The sequence below is a fragment of the Cydia splendana genome, chromosome 3 (assembly GCF_910591565.1).
Source record: "Cydia splendana chromosome 3, ilCydSple1.2, whole genome shotgun sequence".
Classification (NCBI taxonomy): domain Eukaryota; kingdom Metazoa; phylum Arthropoda; class Insecta; order Lepidoptera; family Tortricidae; genus Cydia; species Cydia splendana.
Genome location: NC_085962.1, coordinates 20,809,573 through 20,832,950, shown reverse-complemented (window position 1 = coordinate 20,832,950; position 23,378 = coordinate 20,809,573). Strand labels below are relative to the sequence as shown.

Sequence of the window (23,378 nt, the reverse complement as noted above, 5' to 3'; positions counted from 1 at the left end):
TATGGTGCGATCTTTCTAATAGTTCATATAGGCGCGCCCCACTCCCGTCTTGTCGTTGTTGTTTACTTGTTTTGTTTTGTTGTAAAGCTAGTTCTTATTTTTTTAAAGAATTTCTGGGTTTTAAAAAATTTGAGAGGTGAACTCGCGGAACTTAGGTCTAAAAGGGCACAAGTGTTACGTGGAACCACCGTGGAACTTACACCATTTTTTGCCTGCGCTGCCCGAGACTTGTACCCTTTTTCACTAGGTCCACAGAATTTGCGATTGGGATTTAAACTGAGCGATATTGTCCTATAATATAAAAAATAAACATACAGTCAATGATTTTGACTCCTGTGAAAAATTCATACCTTGTCACAGTGACAATCAGTATGAAAGGATAGCGAGGGATTTCACATTATTATCACTGTGACAAGATAATATGAAGTGGCACAGAAACCAAATTCAACGACCTTATTACCTAGATTTCAGTTTAATATTTAAAATTAATAACTTTTACGGCTGATAGTAAATAGATTAAACATGCACACATTTGTAAACGGATACTGCAGAACCATATTGTGACTAAAACATAAAAATACAGCTTGTAAAAGGAAGTTTATGAATAATGCCTAGGAATGATATTTTACTTGCCTAAAATTAACATATGCTATGTAATAAATCTTTATCTCTTACATACAATTTATTTAGGTTTATGAAACTTATGCATATTATAAAAATCCTTCTAGTTTCCGTGAAACCTTTACACACCTATTATTTCTTGACTATTCATTGTTTGTGTATCATCATCATTGTCACCGTCGTCACCTTCTAGCAGAGTCTGGATCATTTCTTCACTCATTTCTGCATCCTGAATTTTATCATCATTGTCTTGATTATCATTTTTCATATCGTCAGTTTCTTGTTTTTTGTCGTCAGACCTCGTGTCAGATGTATTAACATTGTCTTCATTCTGTCCATCGGAATCTACTTTTGTATGTTCTCCTGAACCGTTTACGGGTTTATCCTCTGTTGTTTGTAAGGATTCACTCTTAACGTTACTAATTTGAATTTCATTATTGCCGACACCAGTGTCTTCATCTTTTTCTTGCTTATTATGGTCCACTTCGTCTTCTTCAGCAGGGTTGGCATTTTCAGTTTCCTTATCTTCGTCTATGGACATATTATTGTTTTCGTGGATTTTGTCAGAATCTGTGTTATCGAGAGGATCAGTGTCTTTGGATACTTTGGATGGGGCATCCTTCTTTTCACCCGATGTATTATTATCTTCAGTTTGATCGACTTCAGCAGTTTCAAGGGGGTCAACTTCCTCAGGTTTCGACGCCGCGTCATTCTTTTCACTGGATCTATCGTCCATCTCCTCGTTCGCCTTCAAAAAGTTGTCGTCCAACATCTCAACAGACTTATCTCCGCTGTCATTCAGCTCACTGGTACTAATCGCCTCCGTCAAATCGACCTCCTGCCGGTCAACGGAGTTCGTATCGTTCGCGTTAGAATCTACCGAATTCTCGTCTATGAAAATCGGATCATCATTTTCGGCCGGATTGGGCAATATTTCTACATCGTCGTCGTCGTCGTCCTCGTCGCTGATGCTGCTGGGACCGGTCCCCGCTTTCTTGGCCAGGTACTGTTTGAGCCCCTTGTTCAGGTTGTCCCTGATCTCGTTGAATCTGGTGGTGGAGGTGTGCAACAGCCGCTCGAGCGTCCTGTGCAGGCCCCGCATCTCGCCCACGGTCCGCGTCCGCAGGTGGACCGTCGTCGCGTCCTTCTTCAACTTGTTCAAACGCGACAGGGAATACTCCAGGGCGTCGACGGCGTCCACCAGATTGTACCTGTACCACTCGACGGGCACCTCCAGGTCGCACTCCCGGGTGACGGTCTCGGTGCCGCGGGTGACGCGGCCGGCGGGCGGCGCGCGGCGCGGGGCGCGGGGCGGCGCGCGCGCGGGGCGGGGGAGGGAGGGGGAGGGGGAGGGGGAGGGGGAGGGCGCCGGCTTGGCGGGCACGGCGCTGAGCTTGGCCGAGTACATGGCGCCTTTGGGCACGTTCTTGTTGGCGGTCTCGGTGACGGCCACGATGGTGGCGGAGTACCCGCCGGGCATGTTCGGGTTGGCGTTGATGGCGAAGATCCGGCCGTCGGGGAGCCTGTACATTTTGTTGGAGGACAGGGTTTGCGGGTCGACGCGGAACTTGAGGCCGCCCGTCTGCGCGTTAACGGTGACGTCGTTCTCGGTCATCTGTATGATGTTGTCGGCGGAGAGGTCGGGCAGGTTGCTCGACGTGCGGGGCACCAGAGGGGGCGGGTGGCTCGATTTGAGAACGTTGGTGTTGTGTATGGGGGTCATGCATTGCACGTCGTCGTCGCCCGGGTCCTCGGTCACCTGCCAAATTGGATAAAAATGAAGACGATAGTGGAGAACCGCTCCTACATACAATCGCAGTCCCCATTTTCCTCTCTGGATATTGATATTATAGAAATATTTTTACACAATTTGATGTACTTATATTAACAATAGCTATGCCCCTTCGTTTGGTATTTTAGATCTTTTAATTATTGTAAGAGATAGAATGTTTTTAAAATTTGTACGGATTATTTTCCCTTTTTCTGTTACCCGTTACATCCCCAAAAGCTAAGCTAGAATTTTAATTTTTTTTACATATTTTTCCAACTCTCATTAAGCAAAATGTGAGACGCAAATACACATTGGACAAAGAAATTGGACAGGTGGAATTGGTATTCCACCTGTCCAATTCAACGAATCATTCATCCAATTCTCAATAGTGTCTCTTTTGACACAAATGAGACACTATGGAGTGTTTGCTCCAATATCAATACATCTTATGAAATTGTTTGGGTTTTGGAAGAAATTGTGCATATATTTAAGGCAAAAGAATGTTAGGGATGAATGTTGATGGACGGAGAGCGGATGGTAGATCCAAAAAACGATGGATGGATTGTGTGAAAGAGGATTGCTGAGGAGACGAAAGACAGAGGAGAATGGAAGAGAAAAACACGTTGTGCCGACCCCACATAACGTGGGATAAGGACAGGGGAAAGAAGATTTAATTACACAAACGGGTCTACCGCGATATAATTTCATCGTTTTTACCTTTAATTCCGACGTTTCAGCTGAGTTTGTGTAATTAAATATGTGTACAAAACGCGAGAGTTTAAAGTGTGCAATAGGGTATTTTCCTACTAGTCAAATCAGTTACTTTTTTAGAACTGTCAAAACGATTTGCTAATATGGAATTTATATGAAACATTACATCGTGACGTCACGGTCAACTCATCTACTTTTTATATTTCTATCCGATTTATTAAATAGAACTTGTGTTTAAAAACTAACTCCTATCTGTGTTTTTGTAATAATTATCTGGTGTTTTATTTCATGCATGGTGTAAAATAATGTTAAGAGCGCTCTTACAAGAAAAGTCGAAATAATGCAAAATTGATGATACTAGTCGACGAAATTCAGGACTTTGCGCTCATTATTAGAAACAATGAGTACGTGTTCCAGTAAAAGCGTCTTCTTATCTTTATAAATATCGTTGTAAATATTAGAAAAAGGACTTATTAAATTAGTAATGATTTTTTTTCTGATGGTCGTTTCCGAAAAACCCCGTGAAGCACTGAATGGCGAGCTCTTATTTGGAAATGTTGAGAATTTTACTCTGCTAAACCTGGCTATTTTGTATTACTAATACCCTGTACTTTAGGCATATCAAACTATATTTTTCCTACATACCTTTGAGAAAGAGAAAATCAAAGTAAAACGAACTCGATTTTCTCTCCGAAACAAGTGTCAATTCCTACGAAAATCTACTTAATATCGAAGTCATTAGCATACTCAAGCAATCTGCAACGTTTGCTTATACTGTTGGTATACATTAGTGTTTATGAAATTCTACTATAATTTTTTGGCAATTTTTTGAAAACTACTCTATATTACCGATGACGCGCGCTGCGCCAGCTCAGTGCCGCGGCAGAGCTTGTAGAGGCAGGACGTGTGTCGGTCGGCTCCGCACATTTTCAACGGCGACGACGAGGTTTTTTATCATTGTGTGCGGCGGGCGCCGTGTAAAACGCTATACTGTGTGCGTGTAAACCGCAACGAGAGACTTTGATCCTAGCACCGTTTTTATAGTATTATAATTTATAATGGTACAGTTTAATAAACTACCGGACAGGATTAAAAATATTTGAAACGACCTGACATTCTATATGTATTTATTTGACTCAAGATAGTTTGACTCAGGGTCTGATGATGGAGCCGGAAGGTGGTCACCGGTACCAATCAACCATGCAACTAAACCACTTCGTGTTTGGGCTCGTTTGATTCGGCTCAACAAGATCTTTGACTTAAGATAGTACTCAGGGTCTGATGATGGAGCCGGAAGGTGGTCACCAGTACCAATCAACAATACAACTAAACCACTTCGTGTTTAGGCTCGTTTTATTCGTCTCAACAAGATCTTTGACTTAAGATAGTACTCAGGGTCTGATGATGGAGCCGGCAGGTGGTCACCGGTACCAATCAACCATGCAACTAAACCACTTCGTGTTTGGGCTCGTTTGATTCGTCTCAACAAGATCTTTGACACAAGTTAGTACTCAGGGTCTGATGATGGAGCTGGACTGTGGCCACGGGTACCAGTCTACCATGTAACTGAACCACTTCGTGTTTGGGCTCGTTTCATTTGTCGCAACAAGATCTTTGACACAAGGTAGTACTGAGGGTCTGATGATGGATCCGGAAGGTGGTCACCGGTACCAATCAACCATGCAACTAAACCACTTCGTGTTTGGCTTCGTTCGATTCGTCGCAACAAGATCTTTGACACAAGTTAGTACTCAGGGTCTGATGATGGAGCTGGACTGTGGCCACGGGTACCAGTCTACCATGTAACTGAACCACTTCGTGTTTGGGCTCGTTTGATTCGTCGCAATAAGATGTTTGACACAAGATACTACTCAGGGTCTAATGATGGAGCTGATGATGATAGATAGGTACCCGTCGCCACCTTCGCGCTCCATCATCAGACCCTGCATGAGTACTACCTTGTGTCAAAGATCTTGTTGAGATGAATAAAACGTGCCTAAACACGAAATGGTTTAGTTGCATGGTTGATTGGTACCGGTGACCACCTTCCGGCTCCAACATCAGACCTTGAGTACTATCTTGTGTCAAAGATCTTGTTGAAACGAATAAAACGAGCCTAAACACGAAGTGGTTTAGTTGCATGGTTGATTGGTACCAGTGACCACCTTCCAGCTCCATCATCAGACTCTGAGTATTACCTAGTGTCAAAGATCTTGTTGAGACGAATCAAACGATCCTAAACACGATGTGGTTTAGTTGCATGGTTGATTGGTAATGGTACCTTCCAGCTCCATCATCAGACCCTGAGTACTGTCTTGTGTCAAAGATCTTGTTGAGACGAATCAAACGAGCCCAAACACGAAGTTGTTTAGTTACAAACATGATAGACTGGTACCCGTGGCCACCTTCCAGCTCCATCATCAGACCCTGTGTATCTTCAGTGTCAAAGATCTTGTTGAGACGAATCAAACGAGCCTAATCATGTTACTACATGGTTGATTGGTATCCGTGACCACCTTAATCATCATCAGATCCTCAGTACCAGTTCGTTTTTAAACCCTCGTTGATACAAACTTTACAACCTATAGGTACCAAATGCAATGACGAAACATGTAAATAAGCGAGTAGGTACCTATAATTTCTTTCGAGTAATATACCTTCATAAGTACAAGTATGGGGCTATTCATAAATTACGTCGTTTCAAATGGGAGGAGTGGGGGGGGGGGTCTGGACATCGGATGATGGTAACATGACGTAGGAGGAAACAGATTCATCCGAAGCTTGATTTTTGGATGATTTGAGGGGTGGGGGGGGGGGGTCAAAAATCGTCAAAAATAGATGACGTAATTTATGAACAGCCCCTATGTACATTTGCACTGCATTTAGTATTTTCGTACTTACCAAATAACAGTTTTAGAACTTTAAAAGTTAAGTACAGTTAGTGTTGTTATGGTTGATTTCAATATGCTTCGCGAAGGATCAAGAATGTTTAATCCATCATTGTAGTGCGAGTGTAGTAGAAGGGATCGGCGTACTGAGCTCGCACGGCCTGCCGCAGCGCGTAAAATACCTAAACTCGCTCAACGCCGAAATGTAATAGCGCTCTTAAATACAGTATAATACCCTATTGTGCATATCCGTAAGTTTTGCGAGCCATCTCTAGACATTCACCTTTATGAGTCTCGGTTGTCACCTGATTTGACCTGAAGATTTTTGTGTACAAAGTACAAACTCTGTATTCTTGCTTGCACTAAACTTAGTTCGTAAAACTTACCTCGCACAGTGGTTCCAAAGGAAAATCGGGTGTGCAGACTACATCATCTTCCTGGCCATTATTCATTGCCGCCGCTGCTGCCGCCGCCATGTCCAATCCCTTCGAAACATCAATTATGACATGAAACTACTATTGATAATAGCTTATATAAGTGTAACAACTCTCATTTTAGCGCTGGGGTCTGCCACAACCTAATTCCATGTGTTGGCACGGGCATAAGTTTGATTAGGTAGTTCTTATGAAAGTGCCTACTATTACCTTCCTACACAGATGAGAAACGAGGCTTTCGATATTTCGTACATGCTCTCTTAAGCTGTTAACTCATTGGTCCGAGCTTGACTCTTCATAACTGATAGATAACGCAGATTGATGCTATTCAACGAACGATGCAATTTAATAATTTAAACGAATCGTAATAATATAATTTGTAACTGAGGAACGTAGGGAGGTTGGGTGACTGACGTCTCTACTCTAAATGCCTTTTTCGATCATCAGAACTAACCAGGTGCATAAATGTGTTCTGCGACATATAAATGTATTTTTCCAAGTAAAAACATTATAATGCATACCTGAGTTAAATTCTCCAAAGATAAATTTATGTTATCATTTATGAAGTTATTATATGAGGGTGCACTGTTGTATCCATTGTATGGAGTCATGACTGGGACCGGCATCTGTGGTCCCTTAGGCCTTATGCGTAGAGGTGTGTTGTTGACAACTTTGCGATCCGCCAGAAATCGAACAGGACTTAATATATTTGGCGTTGATGTCATCTGGAAACAAAAATAGGACAAATATTGCTATAAGGTATGGGCAAAATTGTGAACGAGAGTCGATAAAAACACGATGCGCGGAAAAATTAAAATTTTAATAGTCCCCATGTCACACACAATGTTTTTACAGTATATATGGTGCTACTTTCTCGCATTTTTCGAGCCTATGCCACTTCATTGTTTGGTGCTAAATATGCTCAACTTGGCCCCCATAATGTAGATTTGAAGGTGCGGCCCGTATTGTTTGCCACCGACATGATATATAAAAAAAAGGATTTAAAAATTAAATAATACATACCCTAATTTTTTTCGGCATTGCTGAAAATCCACTATAAGTTTTAGCGCCCGCCACTGCGATCGGATTTTTAAGGTATACGGATTTTGGCTTGGGACTTAATGATCTTTTAGCTGCTTTCTTCTCAGGTTTGTCATCCGTGTTGATTGATGCGAACTTCTTCACCTAGAAGAAATCATAAGTTTTAATTAGGACCATGACAGGCGTGGCTCTCTCCGCGATTTCGTCGCGTCGCTACAAGTACGCGCGGCCCACACCAATTTTGGTGTCTAGCAGTAGTAGTTGCCGCGCACTGCTACGGAACGGACTCCTGCTATCGCTTGCGCCACCTTTCCGTCATATCTGTCGTAATAGACGCGTTTTGTTAAAGAGTGAACCTTCTGTACTAGGGCTCCCGGTATCCGTGTTACACGCCGAAACGTATACCCGTGTTCTTAAGACCGGCGGTGCTAAGAACACGGTTTACACGGAACCGCCGGGATCCGGATACGTATCCAAGAACCGTTCCCAAGAAACGTTTCTCAGATACGTATCTCCGTTTACACGGGTACTTAAGACCGGCCCGAACGGATCCGAAACAGTTTGAGCCAATCAATGCTCTAGCTCTGGGTATGCAAGGTCTAGTATTGAATGTTGACTTCAGGTGAACTCGTTTAGCGTACGATTTTTTTTTAATTATTTATAACAGTTTTAACACATGTGTTAATATAACATATTTAACCAACTATACAATACAGGGTCATTTTTGGACCGTTAGCCTTATTGTGCGAGGTGATTAGGTAAGCCATACTGAACAACTTTTTGTATAGGACCAACTCCGAAATCACAAAATTTTTTTTGGCCGTTTCATACATTTTGGTCGAGTGGATGTCGACGTTTTCTATGGGAAGGCCAAATTTTTTTTTGGGATTTCGAGGTTGATCCCATAGAAAAACTTGTTCAGTATGACCCACCAAATCACCTCGCACAATATGGCTAACGGTCCAAAAATGACTCTGTATATGAATGGAAGTAGGTGTCCCTATTCTATATAGTCTACTATTTTTAATTTTGAACTTACTCGTCCCTAGTTTAGAACCTTAATTAGGGTTCCGTACCCAAAGGGTAAAACAGGACCCTATTACTAAGACTCCGCTGTCCGTCCGTCCGTCCGTCCGTCTGTCACCAGGCTTCAGGCGGGGTCAGTACTTGAATGGGTGACCGTTTTTATAGATTTAGGTACGGAACCCTTCGTGTGCGAGTCCGACTCGCACTTGGCCAATTTTTTTTACTATTATTGCTTTTAAGTTAATTTCATTACATATTACATTTAAGTTATATAGTTTCGCGAAGAATAGGTATGCAGACAAATACTACCTCTAACTACTACTTTGTGGTTATTTGTTATTTTTATCAATTACCTAACTGTTAACTAATCTACCAACGAAGCAAAAAAAGTACAGCGGCATTTGAAACGCAGGATTTCACGCGAGAACCTTAAAAACCCATGTTACCTTGCAATTATATTGCTAAATACATTAAGATAGATCTCAAAATTGGTAATCATTCATGTTGACTGGGGTCACTTTCACACTAGTGCTCAGGTAATAAACGCCGGCCGGTGGTGTTCCATTCATTAGAATTAGAACGTGTTGTTTTCCAATACCCTTTTGTCTGATATCGCCGAAAACAAGTAGGTAGCGTCCCAAACCATTATCAGAACTGCCATAGCTAAATAAGCTTTATGTCGGTGTCATAAGGAGAACCTGTCTACACATATATGAAATTGTAACAAATGCAGCGGCTAAAATTAAAGAAGCAAATGTATCGAAGCAAATGAACACGAAATAAATATGACTTTTAAGATATTGTGTTTAGGTAAGTAGGTATGACTCCAGTTCGCCACTTAGTCGGCCAATTCAAAAAATACAGTCTATACAAGTTACTTTAATTTAAAATCGTTTTGTTGTTTTGTTGCTAAAGTTGTAAATAATATTTATTAGTACAGTCTTAAAGTTCATTTTATATGATAATAAGATAATGAATTTAAGAAAAGTCTTAGTTTTCATAAATTCGTACTAAATTATATTAAAAGTTGTAAATACATTACTTATTGGCAGATACATATGATTACAGTGTAAACTCATTATAACGTCACTCGATTTAACGACAAACTCCTTAAAATCCAATCCGCATCCAACGAAGAGCGGCTCGAATTGTTGACTGCCAGCGTCTTTCGGAACGGCTTGACTCCTTGGCGCTGCGTAGAGATGTAGCCTCGCTCTGCATTTTCTATCGCATGTATAACGGGGAGTGCTCCGAGGAATTGTTCGGATTAATCCCTGCCGCTTCTTTTCGCCATCGCCCTACGCGACAACATTACCATCTTCATCACTTGGATGGTTGGCAGTCCTCAACTGTGCGTTTCTCCAGAAACTTCCTGCCTCGCACAGCCAAACTGTGGAATGAATGAATGATGCGGTATTTCCGGACCGATACGACCTACAAACCTTCAAGAAAAGAGCGTACTCCCATCTTAAAGGCCGGCAACGCGCTTGCAACCCTTCTGGTGTTGCGGGTGTCCATGGGCGGCGGTAATCGCTTACCATCAGGTGATCCGTCTGCTCGTTTGCCTCCTATTTCATTAAAAAAAAAAAAAAAAAAATGTCGAAATTGCTTGACTTTGGTTGGTTTACCTTGTTTTCTATACAGTAATACACTCTATATAGATTCACGCTCACTATTTAACGACAACAATACGGCATAATACATCATTAAGAAATACTTTCTAAGTTGCCGAAATTGATAAAAACTGCAGCTGTGTACGTTTTTTTGTTTGCTGTTTTGTTGTTTTATTATCTAGCACGTGTTTACTTCGACTGACGTACCGGAGATTCTAAGAAAATTTGGCTTTTGTTTTTGTATGATCAACTTGCACATGTTTACCTCGGGCACTAGACTTTTGACAAGATGTTACACGTTATAAATTAATAGGCGTTGTTATTTGTATGAAATGAATGTTCTTCTTGTGCAAAATGTGTCCTAAGTATATTATAAACAGATACATTAGAATATTTAGAATAGTAAGATGACCTTTTTATTTCACTCCATTTAACAACCACTCTCTATACTTAACGTCGAAAAATCCGCAGTCCCTTCAGTGTCGTTATATAGAGTTTACACTGTATTTATTATTTTTTACATGGTTTACTATAATAATACTAAGATGTCTGGCTTACGTAACTTAAAAAATAATTAGATAAAAAATATACATTTCTTATTGACAGAATATATTCGTAAAAACTCACACATACAATATACAGAATACAAATTATTAAAAATATAAGAACTGTTTAATAATATGCAATTGGTAAGAATATTGTATACTTACCTACCACTACCTACCAGATCATGCATGGCCAGATTTTAACGTAAAGTCTTTATACTCTTTATTGCTTTTATTTTTTATAAGCACTTTAAAGGACCATGGGCAGAAATGTCCCCACCCACCAACAGAAATGAAACATGTCTCATTTAATAGATCTTAGCAACCTGATGATTTTTTACTATGACGAGGATCGCCATATGTATGGGGTTTTCTTGGAAAACCGTGTTTTGTCTTTACATATTTTTTGCTCATTTCATTGAAAGTTTTTGTTTTTTTATTATACTAGTTGATTGGTAAACAAGCATGCGGGGCTGCGTGATGGTAAACAGTCACCGCAGCCTATAGACGGATGTAACAACTCATGGTTATCACGTAATACGCGTTACCGACCATGTGACGTAAAGATCTTATGCCACAATACCCAGTAATTGCACTGCCATGTCTCACCCTTCAAACCGGAACACCGCCATGAAAACATAACTGCTTAGGGACAGAAAAAAACCTCATACATAGGGCGATTCTCGTCATAGTAAAAAATCATCAGTTTGCCAAGATCTATTAAATGAGACATGTTTCATTTCTGTTGGTGGGTGGGAACAGTGCCCATACAAATATGCCCATGGTCCTTTATTGCTTTCAAGTTATATTAATAAACCATAAATTATTAGTATTTGAAGTCTTATATAAAATACTACTTTGATAAGTAGCATAGGTATACTGTATTTCTAATTTTCTACTCGTATTGCAACATTGCAAGCAAAAACTACCTGTTTAGAAAAGGGTTCTGTAAACCGTTTAATGAATTTCGACTCTATGAACCACGGAATAAGGTTAAATATGACGGAAACTCGTCATGAATCTGTTAACTATTTTTTTACAACTCTTAAGTACGCCGCGCCGGTTCGTTCCTTCGCTACTCGTCAAGGACGTGTCCGGAGCCACGGGTAAATAAGATCCGTTTCTTCGAATACCCGTTTATCCGTGGAGACGGATCTTAATTACACGTGCGAAACGGGCCAGAAAACCGTGTACGTGTTATTCGGAATAGTGTTGAGTCGCTCACTCGCGAGGCACCTCATTTGTACCACTCATTTTGTTAATTTGTCGCAGTACTTCATACCGCAAAAATGTCTTACTTCACTCCTCTATTCATTTTACTCATTTACTCGCGCGCATCACAAACACCTCTTGCCACACAAATCATTCACACACTTCAAATTTCAAAAAACTCTTATCCTTTCAAATTCACTCGCGAACCTCAAAAACTCATACAACTTGCAAAAGAGTCTCTGGATGGCACGAGGTGCTCGCCTGCTCGCCGACATTCAAAACTCAAAATGTCTCAAATGAAGAAACGAGTAATGGCCCACACTGTCAACTGCCGAACTACAAACCTTATTGCAACGACAAAAGGTCCACCGAGAAATGCGTTGAGTTTGTACCACTCACTGCCGCTCTGTGACATGAACACCTCAAAAATCCTTTCAAAATGAAACAATGAATTAGAAATACCCAAAGAGGGAGTGTGACAGACACGCGCCGTACTTCAATATCGCCTCGCGTCACCACCGAAAATACGTTAAAAATTAAACACGAAAGACAACAAGCGTAAGCGCTGCAAGCTTTCATACATCTTAAGCCTTTTTGATCCTAACGTACTTGTCAAAATGGCGCGAGGAATCAGTCACCAAAAGGAAGTTCGACGTGTTGCTTCTCTGTTGCACTTGTAAATTCGTACGTAAGTGTGACAGGGAGGCAACATGACGAACATGGATCGCGGTACGCACTCTGTATACCAGACAGGCATTTACGAAACTTGCTTAGAAACAGTAATCCTTTAGTGACTAAAATATCTATATTAATAAACGCGAGCCGCTTTGACGGAAAAACCAAAAGAAATTATGCTCAATCGAAAGAGCTTGAAAAAATATCACTTTTGAATCGAGAACATATATCCGCAAAATTCGTATTGTCGCGTATTTTGCATTTAAAAGTGAAAATTTTTCGACAAACAATACTAAAGGCTCAATTTGTTGGTTGACATTTGACAGCTATGCGTTGCGTTTAGAAACTGCAAACATGCTTACAAACAGGGATGTAACGGATGTGGTTTTATCGGAACCGAAAACGGAAACAGATGTTTTCAATTTATTTTAACGGAACTGAAAACGGAAACGGAACCGAAAACAGAAACGGAAACGAAAACGGAACCGGAACCAGAATCGGAGCCTGACTTTTTAAAGATGTAGTCGTTTTCCCCTTTCTGGAATAAACCTTCAGACAAAGTTTACATTTAGCCGTGTCCCCACTAACTTCGTCAAAATAGTTCCAATTCGAACTTGATTTCTGCTTCATTGTGCGTTTTTTTACACACTAGAATTCACCACACACACTACACTGACTGTCAGTAGTCAGTACACAACAGAACACATACGATTTTTATTTTAATAACACGAATAAAATGTACGCCGCCGCCGCGCGAAGCATTGACATCCGTTATAACTTCCGTTTCAAACATAACGGAACCGGAACAGAAACGGATGTGTAATACCAAACGGAAGTTCCGCCTTAACGGAAACGGAACCGGAGCTCCGTAACATCCCTGCTTACAAGTTAGGTTGGTCGTTTTTTTTTTTAATAAAAAGCAAGACGAATATTACTGTTTATTTGATGACTTTCCGGTATGTATAATGGTTATTATTTGCATTAAGTTTCGTTTCATATGGATATGTATACCGGTATAATTATTACATACATTTGTTTTTAAGCCAGAACGTGCGATAGTCTGTTACGCTTTTAAGACGATAGCAACACTGCCTAGACGTCAACGACGGCTGTTATTCGAAAATACTTTATCCGGTACTCCAGACGTGATAAAAATTTGTTAAATAGTGTATTGTGTGTGTTAACAATAAAAAATAGTCACCGAACATAGTGCAAAGTGCAAACGCCATCGTAACGTAACGAGATTTGAACTTCAAAGCGTTCCATGGGTGTATTGTGTTTAGTATAAACATCGGTCTCTCAGTTGTATTTTAATATTTCAGAATGATTCCAAATATTCTTACATGTCAAGGCACTACTAGCTACCTGGAAATGCAAGTGAAAGCAACCTTGAAGCAGCTCAGCTGTGATAAACTAATAAGTGAGCGAGATGAAAATGACGTTGTTCAAAGAAACTTTGAGTTAAGTGCCAGCTGACTGTAACTCACTCTAATTAAGTACATTGCCACAGTCATTGCCAGTGTGAAACAGTGCAAAAAGCTACAGTGTATTGTGGACATATTTAATAACTGTGCTTTAGACTATGAATCAAATTTGTGGTGTATCGGTAAATTGGAAAGTCAACTGCATAAAGCTAATAAGTTATCTCCGGAGTCAATGTAAGTTGAATATAAGATTAAATATAATAAGATATATAGATAGTATATATGTCACAGTCAAAAGTGTGAACTGATCAAAAGAACTTTTAACCGACAAAAACAGGCAAAACTGCTTTTGACTGAGCATGTTGGTCAAAAGTAGTTTTACCTGAAAATCATTGGTTAATAGTAATTGTGTTGTGACTGTTACTATCAGTCAAAAGTACTCGCAGAGATAGGTAGGTTAGGGTTATTTTTTTGCTACGCCCAAAAAATGAAACTGTTCCCAGAGATAGGTAGGTTAGGGTTATTTTTTTTTTGCTACGCCCTAAAAACGAAACTGCTGCCAGAAATAGGTATGATTTTCAGGTAAAACTACTCTGGACATATGGCAAGGGAAGGTAAAGATAAGTGGGATAGAGAGGAAGCGGAATGGTATCCTAGAGATGGAAAAAGGAGAGAAGGGAGACCAATAATGAGGTGGTCGGATGACATAAAGAAGCATGCGGGACCTAATTGGATAGGGACGGCAAGGGATAGAGAGCTGGGGGAGGCCTATGCCAAGAAGGCAGACTGAAATAATTATTAAAAAGCAATGACATAAAAAATATTTCATAAAGTTACTAAGTAAAAAATATTGAAACTAATTGATATAAATGAAATGTGAATTTATTTAAATGTAATATGTGCTGAAATTTAATTTTTTGGTCAATAAAGGCTATTCTATTCTATTCTATTCTAATTTGACAGGTGACAACAAAAAAAATATTAATTCCTGCTAAAATTTCAGAGTCATAGTGAAGCGTAGTACATAGTACCAAAACAAGGTTGATTTTTAGGGTTCTGTAGCCAAAGGGTAAAAACGGGACCCCTATTACGAGGACTCCAATATGTTATTAGATCAAAACAAATTATTTTCAGAAAATATTTAATTTAGGCTTAGGGATGGCGAGGCTCCATAAGCCTTCAGTAAGTAGTGCATAAGTATACTTGGAAAAATTCGACCTATGCCGCCGTGGGTGGCCCGGTGGCAGAATGGCACAGGCACCTGCTGCAATAGCAGAGGACGCTGCTTTGATTCCAGCCTAGGGCACTGGAGGCCTTGGTCACTTTTTAGGGTTGAGTACCCATAGGGTAAAAACGGGACCCTATTAAATATTAAGACTCTGCTGTCCGTCTGTCTGTCACCAGGCTGTATCTCAAGATCTCATGAACCGTGATAACTAGATTAACTAGACAGTTTCAATTTTCACAAATGATGTATTTCTGTTGCCGCTATAACAACAAATACTAAAAACAAATTAAAGAAATATTTAAGCGGGGCCAATGCAATGCTAGGCTGGATATGACTGATGAAATTAGTAAATTTTTATTAATATGTTTTAATATGACATGTTGGTGGCAAACAAGCATACAAGGCTGTTAATGCCGATGGTAAGTGGGAGTTTAGACTAGACCTCTGCTTCTCCAAGGGACTCACATTGCTGACCGAGTAAATTTTTATTAATATGTTTTAATATGACATGTTGGTGGCAAACAAGCATACAAGGCTGTTAATGCCAATGATAAGTGGGAGTTTAGACTAGACCTCTGCTTCTCCAAGGGACTCACATTGCTGACCGAGTAAATTTTTATTAATATGTTTCAATATGACATGTTGGTGGCAAACAAGCATACAAGGCTGTTAATGCCGATGGTAAGTGGGAGTTTAGACTAGACCTCTGCTTCTCCAAGGGACTCACATTGTTGACCGAGTAAATTTTTATTAATATGTTTTAATATGACATGTTGGTGGCAAACAAGAATACAAGGCTGTTAATGCCGATGGTAAGTGGGAGTTTAGATTAGACCTCTGCTTCTCCAAGGGACTCACATTGTTGACCGAGTAAATTTTTATTAATATGTTTTAATATGACATGTTGGTGGCAAACAAGAATACAAGGCTGTTAATGCCGATGGTAAGTGGGGGTTTAGACTAGACCTCTGCTTCTCCAAGGGACTCACATTGCTGACCGGTTACAAATCTATTACACTCATACTAGGGTTCCGTACCTGAAGGGTAACTAAAAAACGGGAACCTATTAGCGATTCCGACTCGCACTTGGCCGGTTTTTCTTAGTAGGTATATGACATTTATTTCAGTTTTACTTCATTGTCCGTCTGTCTGTCTGTCTGTCTGTCACCAGGCTGTATCTCATGAACCGTGATAGGCCTAGGCAGTTGAAATTTTCACAGATGATGTATTTCTGTTACCGCTATAACAACAAATACTAAAAAGTATGGAACCCTTCGTGCGCGAGCACTTGCCCGGTTTGACATTTCAGGCTCCGTCACACAGGCGCGTTTCGCGTGCGGCGCGTGAGCGGGGCGCGCCGCTTTTTCATATAAAACGCTCAGGCCCGGCTCTGAAATCGCGCCGGTGTGACGGAACCTTTATTTCAGTTTACTCCACTGTCCCTCTGTCACCAGGCTGTATCTCATGAACCGTGATAGCTAGACAGTTGAAATTTTCACACATGATGTATTTCTGTTGCCGCTATAACAACAAATATTAAAAATCGGGCAAGTGCGAGTCGGACTCGCGCACGAAGGGTTCCGTACCATATAAAAAAAAAACATAAAAAGCAAAAAAAAAAACGGTCACCCATCCAAGTACTGACCACTCCCGACGTTGCTTAACTTTGGTCAAAAATCACGTTTGCTGTATGGGAGCCCCATTTAAATCTTTATTTTATTCTGTTTTTAGTATTTGTTGTTATAGCGGCAACAGAAATACATCATCTGTGAAAATTTCAACTGTCTAGCTATCACGGTTCGTGAGATACAGCCTGGTGACAGACGGACGGACGGACGGACGGACGGACAGCGAAGTCTTAGTAATAGGGTCCCGTTTTACCCTTTGGGTACGGAACCCTAAAAAGTGTTCCGTTCTTGATGGGTGAGTCCGACTCGCACTTATTCAGTTTTGTTTTTGTAAACGAATTTAATATTAACGGATAGGCATTCATATTAAAGAATGAAATAGTAGTGATAATTTCCATACTTTCACTTTAGTGCCATGAAGGGTAGGTACAAAAGGGTTCCCTCTTTTGAGATTGGAAAGTGGGCTAGGTTATAAATGCGGCCTTCACAGAACCGATCTGCGACCAGAAAAGTGGGTCAGGTTAGAACTGTGATCCTTATAGAACCAAACTGCAACCAGAAGTAAGTTAGGTTAGAACTGCGACCCTTACAGAACCGAACTGCTACCAGAAAAGCGGATTAGGTTTTTTTAATTACATATTTGTTTTTAGATATATCGGAATAGTAAATTTTTCGAGTTATGATTGTATGTTACGGATTTAAAGTTTTCTGAGATGAGATAGGTTTCTAACCGCCTTGATGAAGGTATGAAGTCTAAAAGTAAATAATTACTTAATTCAAAATAGTATTACTTATTACTTACTATTATTTATTTTACCCGAGCGAAGCCGGGTTTTCATCTAGTTATTGAAATAAATTACTGTAGCGTACACAATAATATGATCATTTCAATAAGTTTCAAGTTTATTAATAAAAAAGTAAGTATAATTTGCATAGGTAAAATAAACATGTAGATGTAAATTATAACGATTTGAATTTGCAATACTTTTTATTAACATTATTTGTAAACGTTTATAAAAATAAAATAAAAAAAAATAAAAAATGTTTTATTGCCACAACTACCAAAAAAGAAGAATACATGAGAGAATCACAAAATACACTCCATTTCACAAAGACGTTAAATATAAAAACATGCACAAAAATTTGTGGTATAGGCAATGGGTACCAATCTCAGCTTTTTGCTAGATACATATGTATATACCCAGCGCTGATTTTCAGACGGGTCCCTTTTTTGACAGGTCGGTCTTTACATATACAAGATGCACAAAATCCAGCACTTACACTGGTTATAATAATATAATATACGCGAACGGCGCGGCTGTTTATGTGTGTGTGAGTCTGTGTGTGTGTGTGTGCGTGTGTGTGTGTGTACTATGTATATATATATATATATATGTTTTATCAGTTAGTTATATTGTTATTAGTTAGTTATATTTTTATTAGTTAGTTATATTATTATTAGTTAGTTATATTTTTATTAGTTAGTTATATTTTTATTAGTTAGTTAGTTAGGGGATCTCCTTTCTGTAATTTAAGTAAATGTGCTTTAACCAGCTTCTTAAACTTTAGCAACGGCATAGGACTCCTTAGTGGTGGTGGGAGATCGTTCCAAATTTTTGTTGCTGCGTACTTGAATCCTCCCCTAAATAACTTGGTTCTATGTTTAGGGATAAGCAAGGAATGCTTTCTATGACTTCTCACTGACTTGTTTCCATCATTTACCCACTTCAGTTTTTCATAAAGATAAGGTGGCTTCTCAAATTCTATAATTTTACGTAGTGTAAAAGACAAATGCAGGTTTCTTCTATTTTCCATATTTAGGGTGTTTTTGACATTAAGGTAGGGTGTTATATGTGCTCTTTTAGGGATATCGTAACAAAAACGTGTACAAGCATTCTGTACTCGTTGTATGGACTTTTTTGTTATCGCTAATAACCTCGGACCATAGACAATATCTGTGTAGTTAAATGGCGATAGTACTAAAGCTTCCACAAGAATTTCTCTTACTTTTTCGGACAAGTATTTCCTACAGCTGTATAAGGTCTTGAGACGATAGAAAGCATTCCGTATCTTAATATTTACGTGATGTTCATACCTTAGTTCTCCATCCATAATAAGTCCCAAATTCTTGGCAAAGGGTACCTGAGGTACAGACTCAAGTCCCACATATAATTCGGGTTTTTGGTTTATAATTTTTTCCCTTTGCCACTTACTACCCATTACCACAAACTGCGACTTAGACGGATTAAGCACTAGATTGTTTTTCAAAGACCAATCCGCTATTTCACTCAGATCGTTGTTTATCTTATTTAGGGCTACAGTCATTTCTTCAGGTTTAAAGGAGTGATAAATTTGTGTGTCATCTGCATACAGATGCACATGACAGTGTTTGAGTTTAAACACAAAATCAGCAGTGTACAATATAAACAACAACGGACTCAAAACGGATCCCTGCGGTGTTCCTCTATTAATCTGACGTATCTGAGATGTAGCCATTTCACCTTGCTCTAGTTGTAGCTCAACGTACTGCTGTCTATCTGTAAGGAACGACTGAAACCACTTGCGCGATTGTTGAGCAATTCCATAGTATGCCATCTTTGAAAGCAGTAGGTACGGGTTAATACAATCGAATGCACGAGAAAAGTCTAATAAAACAATAATCGAGCCTTTTCCTTCGTCCGCTGCTGTTATTACATCGTCTGTGACTTTTGCTAAAGCTGTCGCTGTACCGTGCATGCTACGGAACCCAGATTGCTGTTTCGGTAAGAACTCATTTTCATCCAGGTACCTGCCCAACTGCTCACAGACTACCTTTTCTATTATTTTTGAAAGTACAGGAAGAATGCTGACTGGCCGTAGATCCTTATATTCGTCTATCTTGTTATTTTTAGGAATTGGCCTTATTTTCGCTACTTTCCAGTCTTCTGGGAAAATACCTGTCTCAATTGATGTGTTTATAATATGTGTTATTATCGGTAATGTGATGTCTAAAGTGAGTCGTATCATGTCCATAGATATATTATCATGTCCACTAGCCTTAGTTTCTACAGAGCGAATGATTTTATGGATTTGTTTTTCTGTGGCCTTTTCAATATTAAAAACGCAACTATTGCATCTCCTGTTCTCGAAAGATGCCTGTGTTTCGACGTCTATTTTTCCGGAACCCGGGACCTCTAGAAAAAAGTCATTGAGCGCATTTGGATTACATAAATGTTGTGGTATTTGTGGTTTCGCTTTGTCTGCCATTATTGCACAGCTTTTAAGGTGTGTCCACATATGTTTCGGGTGATTTTTGTTTTTGTTAACAAAATAGGTAAAGTAAGCTGTTTTCTCCCGCTCTAAGGCTCCGTTGGTATAGTTACGTAAGCTTTTGTAATAGTCTTTATGTGCTTGGGATCCCGTTTTATGTGCTTTAGCCAATGCGGAATCGCGTAAGTTCATCATGAGTTTAATATTATCCGTTACCCATGGATACGATTTATTATTTATGCGTAGACGTCTGATTGGTGCGTGCTTATCGAACAAAGTAGTAACCAAATGATTAAAAAACCTCACTTTATGATTTAATGCGTCTAGTTTTATTATATCTCCCCAAGGTAGGCTATTGAGATCGGAGTTAAATTTTTCCATATTAATTTTATCCAAATACCTCTTGTAAATATACTGCGGCGACTGTTTAGGTTTTGTGATTCTGAGCTCCAAGATTACCATGGCATGGTCGCTAATATTATGGTTGTGATGTACAGCTACAGATTTGCAAACATTAGGACTATCAGTTATTATCAAATCTAATAACGAAACCGTATTGTTCGTTATCCTAGTCGGTTCCTCCACTAGTTGATCTAGGTTCCTTTGCGACATAAATGACAGTAATTTTTTTGTGTTTGGTCTATCTAGTAGTCTAACATTCACATTAAAGTCTGTAAGAATAAAAATACCATTACAAGACGCAAACATATCCATCGACTCGCTTAGCGCTTCTATAGCGTTATCTACCGATACCGATTCCGGCCTATATGCCGTGCCAATAGCATATTTCCCCACTCCACTTATCTTAAGCTCTAGCCACATTTGCTCTAATTGCGATAATGGATGTTTTTCTATACTTACTCGAAGACCCTTTCGAATATAAAAGCCTACTCCTCCCCCTTTTTGCCCATTCGGACGTGTGTTATTTTTTAAAACGTAATTTGGTATTGGCGGTATAAACTGTTCTTGCCCATCGCGTACCCACGTTTCATTCAAAGCCACTATATCCGGTTTGTACCTGTCCATCAGTCCTACTAATTCATCCCGACCAGTATTTAGCGAGCGTACATTTAACAGAGCCAAGGTCAAATTATGTGATTTTATTCGCTTTTTTTCCATAATAGATGATAATTAGTAATACGTTACATAAAAGATTTAATAGAAAACAACATAGGGGTTGGTAAATGTGAGTATAAAAAATAGATATCATATTTAGGAGAAGTATATAATTCGTATATTTATTTTTTACCTGCATAAGTAGTTTGTTTTTGTTATTTGCATGCAAACACTTAAATAAGTACAAGTAACTATAAATGTGTATGTATATTGAATTTATGTATAATATTAAACAGCCAGCAAAATTGTAATGAGAATAATTGATTCTAAATGTATTATTTTTACCTGTCACTTTCTCGTAAACACTCCTTATCGATAATTTTATTCTACAACAAAATAATATGTATTTACCTACATTATCCATATGCACGATGAAAATTGACATAATAAGTATATAAAACTGCATAAAATATTTCAATGAGTATATGTATAGTGTGTGTATATGTATGACTAGACCGCACATAAGCATTAATAACTTATAGTTACGTACAAATTTATCTACAATATCTATATTTCTGATTACATCTGACTTCGCATATTCAAACCCACATATAAAAATTGACATAATATCTATATAGCACTGCATGAAATATTTAAATAAGTCTATGTATAGTGTGTGCATATTTATAACTAGACCGCACATAAGCATTACAAACTTATAGTTAGGTATAAATTTATCTATATTTCTAATTACAACTGACTTAGCATATTCGAACCCAAACCACAGAATAACTAATAGTTGCCCAAACATAAAAAAAACCTCAAAACACATATTATTGTCATTTATCAATAGATGCAGCCGGGTCCACACCGAAAACCTGTCCCACTTCTTTATCACTCCGAATTCTAATTGTTTTGCTGTCCTTACCATCTGTTCTCTTCGCGAAGATACACCCCTCTTTAGTCCATACGAACCTCCAACCGGCGGTATTGCCTGCCTGTCGGGCTTGCCAAAACAATTTACGATTTGTTTTTGTTAGCCTCTCATTTATGTATACTCGAGACGGAGTGTGTTCCGGTAGCCCGATGTTACTTGTATCCAAACTTCGACGAACCCGCGCATTCTGTATCAGGTTATCCCTTACCGATCTTCTTGCGAGACGTAAGACCAGGGGGCGGGGGTGTTGTCTAGCATTATACTGGGACACATTGCTCGGCCTCAGCGGTCCAACGCGCTCCACGCTGACCACTTCCCGGTCATCCAACGATATGCCTATTTTTGACGATATAGCTTGTACGATGTGCAGTGTTGATTCTCCCGGGTGTTCTGGTACCCCTGAAATTTCCAAGTCATTTAATATTAACGCTTGATCTCTTTCATTTAGTTCCATGTGCATTTGGTCGATGACAGTTTTCAGTTCCGCGGTGTTAGATTGTTGTTTTGAGTCCTTTTTTGCTACCAATAACTCTGCGCTAAGACGCGTATTCTCCGATTCTAACATTTGTATTTTATTGTTCATCGTTACCAGGTCCGTTCGAACGTCTTTAATCTGGTCACTCAAGAAGTCCGTGGTGTCCGTAAACTCTTTCTTCAAACTGTCTATAGCGATGGTGAATTTTTTATTAATTTCATTGAAAATTTCCGCTTTTGCCGTGCTTAATTTGGAATCTAACATCCGTATGTCACTTTTTACACCCGCCAGTTTTATATCAAGCAGTCTAGACAGGGCATCCAAACTCAACTCTGTCGAGTGGTTAGTTTTGGCTGAGGTATTCGTATCCATGTCACTTTGGTTAATTGTGCTGTACTCGAACTCGCCCTGTCGCGGCTCGTCGCATATCGACATGTCGGCATCTATTACCGTAGGTGGCGAGCACTCGAAATGTTTCCGTACCGGTGTGTTTTCGCCTCGACGTCGCCTCGACACATTGTTACACGATTGACATAGCCACCCGCTGTTATTTTCTTGGACTATTTGGTTATAGTAGTCGACGGGTAACCCCAGACATGCGAAGTGGTAACTTCCTTGACATCCTGGGCATGTGAGTAGCTCTTCTTTAGCAACAGGGTTTGGGCATGCCAAACAATTTTTTGTGCCGCTCATATTGTCCAATTGCGTATTAAGGTCTATATTTCTATGTGCGCACGCGCCGATGACACCGGCCGCTCAACTGGTCGACCTTGACCACGCGTCGATAACCGTTTAAAATAAATGTAACACAGTAGCTTCACACACTAATTTCTGCTAAAACCGT

At 39.5% G+C, this 23,378-nt stretch overlaps 1 protein-coding gene across 1 annotated transcript in view; it reads right to left on the bottom strand.

Moving 5' to 3' along the window:
• Positions 1-607: 607 nt before the first annotated feature.
• Positions 608-23,378, bottom strand: part of LOC134806780 (uncharacterized) — a 31,965-nt gene continuing 9,194 nt past the window's right edge. Inside the window, exons 6-9 of the mRNA XM_063780122.1 lie at positions 7,449-7,610; positions 6,947-7,150; positions 6,378-6,476; positions 608-2,380 (exon numbers count right to left, since the gene is read on the bottom strand). Of these exons, the coding sequence (XP_063636192.1) occupies positions 743-2,380; positions 6,378-6,476; positions 6,947-7,150; positions 7,449-7,610 (2,103 nt within the window). The 3' untranslated portion in view covers positions 608-742. The remainder of the gene's footprint in view (positions 2,381-6,377; positions 6,477-6,946; positions 7,151-7,448; positions 7,611-23,378) is intronic.